This window comes from Equus asinus, chromosome 2 (genome assembly GCF_041296235.1).
Source record: "Equus asinus isolate D_3611 breed Donkey chromosome 2, EquAss-T2T_v2, whole genome shotgun sequence".
In the NCBI taxonomy this organism is placed as follows: Eukaryota; Metazoa; Chordata; class Mammalia; order Perissodactyla; family Equidae; genus Equus; species Equus asinus.
The window spans coordinates 183,276,172-183,282,575 of record NC_091791.1 but is presented as its reverse complement, the minus strand read 5'-3'; the positions used below and the strand labels follow the sequence as shown (position 1 = coordinate 183,282,575).

The 6,404-nt window shown below is 50.7% G+C and overlaps 1 protein-coding gene across 1 annotated transcript in view; it reads left to right on the top strand.

The window, feature by feature from the left end:
• Positions 1-3,626: 3,626 nt before the first annotated feature.
• FBXO33 (F-box protein 33) overlaps positions 3,627-6,404 on the top strand; it is a 43,415-nt gene continuing 40,637 nt past the window's right edge. The window contains exon 1 of the mRNA XM_014844079.3: positions 3,627-4,397. Coding sequence (XP_014699565.3) covers positions 3,775-4,397 — 623 coding nt within the window. The 5' untranslated portion in view covers positions 3,627-3,774. The remainder of the gene's footprint in view (positions 4,398-6,404) is intronic.

The following is a 6,404-nucleotide window of genomic DNA, read 5'->3' as shown; positions in this document are numbered from 1 at the left end:
AAATCGTATGCCATCATTGGAAATTGTTTTATTATTGTAACTGGGCAAGATCATATCTTATTATTTCATGTCTTAGCTCATTGTCATTAATAATAGTATTCCTACCATCCTTCATTTAATATAAAAGTGAAAAGTTCAAAAACAACACTAAGAAGCTGAATTTTGTTTCACAGCAGATTGATATATTTTTATTTCCTTCAGGAACTAAATTAATAACAAGACTATTAACGCCATCTAAGGAGAAGAGAGTTTGCTGCTAGTAAAACGCTAAGAATAAGAAAAACTATTAATCTCAAATCAATCAGAGAATATCTTCAGATTATCAAAAAGTCAGAGACCTGAGAACCTTCCTACATTGCTGGTGGGAATGGAAAATATATAACCACTTTGGAAAACATTTTGGCAGTTCTCAAAAAGTTATACATAAAACTACCATAGAATCGATCACTTTCATGCTTAGGTATCTACCTAAGTGAAATGAAAACATATGTCCACAAAAGACTTACTCATGAATGTTCAGAGAAACATTCTTCATTATAGCCAAAAACTGGAAAACTAGATGCCCATCAACAGGTGAACTACAACAACAAAAACCCACAAAATGGAGTACTATTCAGCAATAAAAAGGAATGGATTAATGACACTTGCTACATCATGGATGAACCTCAAAAACATTATGCTAAGTGAAAGAAGCCAGCCACAAGAGACAACATATGGTATGACTCCATTTATATGAAATGTTCAAAAAGACAATTTTTTTTTTTAGTAAGATTAGCCCTGAACTAACATCTGCTGCCAATCTTCCTCTTTTTGCTGAGGAAGACTGGCCCTGAGCTAACATCCAGGCCCATCTTCCTCCACTTTATACGTGGGATGCCTACCACAGCATGGCTTGTCAAGCGGTCTCGTCTGCACCCGGGATCAGGGCCGGTGAACCCGGGGCCACTGAGAAGCAGAATGTGCGGACTTCACTGCGCCACCCGGCCGGCCCCACGAAAAAGACAAATTTTATAGAGACAGAGAGTACATTTGTGATTGCCGAAGGGCAGGAGTGAGGATTAGCTGTAAAAGGGTATGTGGAATCTTATTAAAGAGATGAAAATATTCTAAAACTGATATACAGTGATGGCTATACCATTTGGTAAAATTACTGAAAATCATTGACTTGTATACTTGAAATGGGTGAATTTTTTGATATTCAAAATATATCTCAATAAAACGTTTTAAGTCAGAGAACCTTAGAGCTGCAGGGAACCTTGCCAAAACTGTGTACTTTTACAGATGAAGAAAGTGAGGCCCAGAAAGGTTAAGCAGCTTGTTTAAATGTCGCCCAGCTAGATCATGGCAAAAACAAAAAAGATCAAAATCCAGTCTCAATGTTACATCTACAAAAATGCTCAAGGAATTTTTTAAAATTATAATAATTACATAGAATCCTTTGAAAGGTGTTCTAGAAGCAACAAAATTTGAGAATCAAAAAGAACGATTAAAAAGTACCAAAAATCCATGAGTACATAAGGATATCCAGAAAAAATAAAAGCTAGAAAAACTCAGGTGTCACTCTTTGAGGCCATATAACTTACTTCCAAAATAGCTAATAAAAGAAAAAGAACTAAGCACTTTTTTCTGCCTTTCCATTATGAGCTGTATTTCGGGTTAATAAATGTCACGAGTTTATGAAAGGAAGCTTCCACTCTACAGAAGAATGCAAATTAATAAATGTAGACGGAATGAAAGAGTTAGAAATTATTTTGCAACCCCTAATAAAATTATGATTCAAGCAAGGCTCATCAACTATGGTTAAGGCCATTAAGTGAATGGAGGAGTTGGACATTTGTAGGAAACCAAAATAACACCTCACAGATGACTTTGTTTTTAAGGAGAAAAACAACAAAACACACAAGTTTACGCGGACGAAAATCAAGATGTCATCAACCTAACCAACCTTTAGCGTTATCGTTCAGGGTTATTAGAAACCCAGGGACTAGAGGAGTAAGCTAAACACCAAGAGAAAATAACTGCTGAAGGGAAGACATTCCACAGGACAACAAGCGTCCTCTCTTTAATCAGAGAGGGAAAAAATGTGACTATTTTAGGGGGTGACGCTTCTAGATTGAGAGAGACTTGAAATACATAAAAACAAGCGTGGTCCCCAATTGGATCCTGGTTTGGACAAAACAGCTGTAAGGGACATTCGGGAGATATGTAACTGGATAAATTTAAAGACAGAATATTCGATAGCATCAAAAAGTTACTTAAGCGCGATAGTACTATTTTTTAATATAATAATATGCTTTCATACAGACGCATCCTGGGAAACTTAGAAGCGGAAGATCTAGATGTCGATGGTTCACGTCAAAACGTTTCAATGAGTTTCAGATGCAAAGAATTAACATCCAAAGCCCAACTTCCCAATTTACTGCCGTGTCCATAAACGCTAATTTATTCATAAGATAAAATAACCATTAAACACAGACTAAGTCTTGCAGGGCAGGGGTGCAGAGGCGGGACCTACGATGGACGCTGGCTCTCCCAGGCCCTGCGCTGGACACCGCCGCGGGGGCCGCCCGCCGCCCGGGAACGCGCAGGCCGAGCTCGGGGCTCGGGGAGGACAGCTCCCGGCGTGCACTGCGGGGACCTGGCCGCCCAGGAGCGCTGCGCGGGCTCCCAAGCGGCGGCCTCACCACAGCGGTCCTCGATTATTACATAAAACCTCCTCTTTTCTGACTTCACCGCCCCTTGCAACCACCTAACTACTTCCCAGGCTGGGATCCAGCTGGGGGACACGGTCTCGAAATCCCCTCTCTCAAGTCTCGACGCCAAGCTAAAGGAAGCCACACCGCGGCCACCAGCTCCTCAACTAGGGCCTGAGCCTCCGCGCCCGGAGACAGGCGGCGCGCCGGCCGGCAGGGCGCACGCGATCGCCTTCCTGCCCCTCTCCCTCTCCTCCAGGGGGTGGCGCTGTCCTCCCAATGTCCCACACCACGGGTGCGCCGAGGTCCATCCGCGTGTTCCGACGGGGGAGCTCCCCTCGCCGCCCCTGTCGCTTCTCGGCCGCCCCGCCCCGCCCCGCCCCGCCCCGCAGTCCGGGCCGCCCTCTCAGAAACGCTTAGCAACCCCCGGGGCAGCTGGGCCACCGAGAGGGACCCTGCGTGCGGGCACTCGGCCCCGAGTCCTCAGACGACACCTGAGAGACGCCCGAGGACCAGCGTCACGATCCTCGCACTACCCCGAGTCCCGCCACCTCCGCCGCCTGAGCGCCCGACTTAACCGACTTCAGACCCGCAGGCCCGGCGGCCGCGGGGAGACGGGAGGGGCCGCCCTGCGCGGAAAGCCCGCGCGCCCCGCCCCGCCCCGCCCCGCCCCGCCGGCCTCCCGACCTGCGTCACGGGTCACGTGCCGCGGCGCCCTTCCCTACCGGCAACCGGGCGCTCCCCTCTTCCGGAAGTCGCGCCCGTCGCGCCGGGCTCCTCCCACCGCCGGCGACGTCAAGCTCAGCTCCTACCACTGCCCTGCCTCCGCCTCCAGGCGCGGGGAGGGCTGCGGGCTCCGGACAGTCCGTCCGGCCGCTTCCGGGCCCCTCGACGGCACCGGCGAGACTGTCGGAGTTCCGGGGCGTGCGGGCCTCGGCCGCGCCCGAGCCGAGCTGGGGAGGCCAGAGGCCGGCTCTCCGGAGGCCGCCCCCGCAGAGGCCTTTCCCCCTCTCCGCACCTCGGGCGGCACTTGGTTCCGCCGAGACCCACGACGGTTCCGCCCCCGTCTTCCTTGTCATTGATGTTGTTGTTCTTGTCAGCGCCGCAGCCCCGACCGCCGGGAGCTCGAACCCGAGCCGGGGCCGCCCGGGTGGCGCGGTGGCGGCGGCAGCGGCTCCGGCTGCAGCAGCTGCGACGGCTGCGGGGGCTGCTCCGGGGGCTGCGGGGGCGGCCGGGGGCCGGCGGCCGGCGGCGGGGCCGGATGGCTCTGTGCGGGCAGGCGGCGGGCGCCGCGTCGCTGCCCAGCGAGCTGATCGTGCACATCTTCTCCTTCCTGCCCGCGCCCGACCGCCTGCGGGCCTCGGCCTCCTGCTCGCACTGGCGCGAGTGCCTCTTCTACCCAGCGCTGTGGCCCCAGCTGCGCATCTGCCTGCGCGTCTCGCCCGCCGAGCAGCCCCGGCTCGAGTTCCTCATGCGCAAGTGCGGCTGGTTCGTGCGGGAGCTGCGCGTTGAGTTCGCCGCCGAGAACTACCTGAGCGGCGGCGGCGGCGGCGGCGGCCCCGGCCCCGGCGACGCCGGCGACGCGGACGGTGGCCCCGGCGGGGAGGACGTCGAGGCCCTGCAGCTGTCAACCCGGTGGCTGGAAGTGCTGCGCACCTACTTGGAGCTGGTGCTGTGCGTGCTGGTCAGCATCCGGAACAACAGGTAGGCTCGCCCGGGACCCCCAGTGCCTCTCCGCGCCCTCCCCCAGAAATAGCTCCCGTGCGGGCGCACCCGGCCGCGTCGGCGTCGCTGTCTTCGAGGGCTGGCGGTGTCGCTTCTAAGCTGGCGATTTCCTGGAGGCCGGGAGGGCATAGCGGGACTCGTCATCATACTTTATGAACAGTGAGGTACTTGGTGTTGGTGGGACGCCGCGCCTGCTCCTTGCAGGCACCGCTCAGTCGTGCTCTCGGTGGCCGTGGGATGGAGCTGACAGGCGCCGTCGCTCTGCATTTTGCAGATGGGAGAGCTGAAGCTTGCAGGAGGAGGCCTGCGAGGGCGTCTTGGGAGAAACAAAACTTAACCAGATTTTTCTGACTCGGCACCTGTCCATTCAAAATAGATCGTTCGTGGTGGGGGAAGGAGTCGGTCTGCCCCTGCTGTCTCGTAGTTACAAGACTGCCCCTAAAAGAAATCTTTGACAGCCATTTTCTTACCGGGAAGAGTTTTGGTTAACTGGGCCAGGCACAATGAGTAGGAGGAGGGTTTGTGAAAGGGACTGGGGACGAGCCTGACCGTCAGGGTTGGAAGTCCCTCTCCTTGCCCCTCCAGGCTCAGCTCGTCCCCAGTGATTCACCTAGAAGTAGCACGGTGCAGCTTGGTGTGTGTGTGTTGGGGGAACTGGCCGTTGTCTGCAGAGGGCAAGCATGTAACTGTCCTGGTTTTGCATCAGGACTTTATTGTAATTCTCGGACTAACTTCCTATGTTCTGATTCCTTATGCTGATCAGTATCTTCCTCTATTTCTCTATCACTGTCTCCATAATCCTTTTAATTTAGATTTTCTGTGTCTGGATATTCTAACTAACCTTACAAATTGAACTATGAGTTGGAAGAAAGTTCAAGAAAGGAACAACTTATATAGTAATAATCATTTAGCTGTTTACAGGTACTTTCACGTTCACTATCTTGTTTGATCCTTTCAATGATCCTGTGAGTTAGGCAAGACAGCTATTATTAGCCCTATTTTATAGAAAGGAAACAAATGCTTAACAGGGTCAAATGATGCGCACATTGTCATACAGCACCTTTTTTTTTCCTAACAACAGTGTTCTCCTTTTGCAGTAAATATATCATGTTGAACATCATGCATTATGTAGAACAGGGTTGAAAAAAGGTCCTGGTTTAATGCCAGGCCATATATATATATATCCTTAATTCTGTGTCTGAATCAAAAGGGCAGGAGATAAGCATATAGCTCCAAGTAGTATCTGGCCTGTATATTTCCCCAGCTTTTCAGACCAAGCCAGTCCATTTCTGTACTTTGATTTTATGTGGTAACAGAGGCTGTTTGAGGCTATAAATTGGTCTTGATCAGGTTGGAGACTCTGTCAGGGTTGAATATATGGCTAGAGGACCAGCTGACCCAGAAGTTGAAAAGACTCAGTGTCAGTGAGCACGTACTGCTGATGAGACCAAGAGTGAGGGTGAATTCAGAGAGTACCAATTAGGTTTGTCTGTTCTGAGATCAGATGGCACTTCTGAGCAACCATACAAAAAACATGTGCCTTTGGTCCAAGTAGGAACAAGCCTTGCACAGTGCCTAATTCCTTTCAAGTGATTTAATAACTGGTTGGTTGGATGGATGATGTTACATAGGCAAAATAGTGATATAGCACATCTTTGTTGTTGTTTGATTCTTTTCTCCCTCCCTTCCTCACCCCTACCACTGTTTTTTTTTTTTTCTTCAGGTTTTTTGAGGAAAAATGACAAAGTGGATCTCCTACTTTTATTAGCATCCCAGTTACCTTTCTGTAAGGCCACCCTGTGCCTGCCCTTCTGGGTCAGCTATCACTTCTCTCCAAATACATCACAGTCGTCCCTGATTTTAAGATTTCCTTGTCGTTTCCTGTAGGGGTGGTGCTGCATGTTGTGCTGCTTCGGCGGCTTAGTCATAGTGTGTGTCTGAAATTAAAGTGTGGTGTCTTTACATGTATTATTTGTACTAATGACA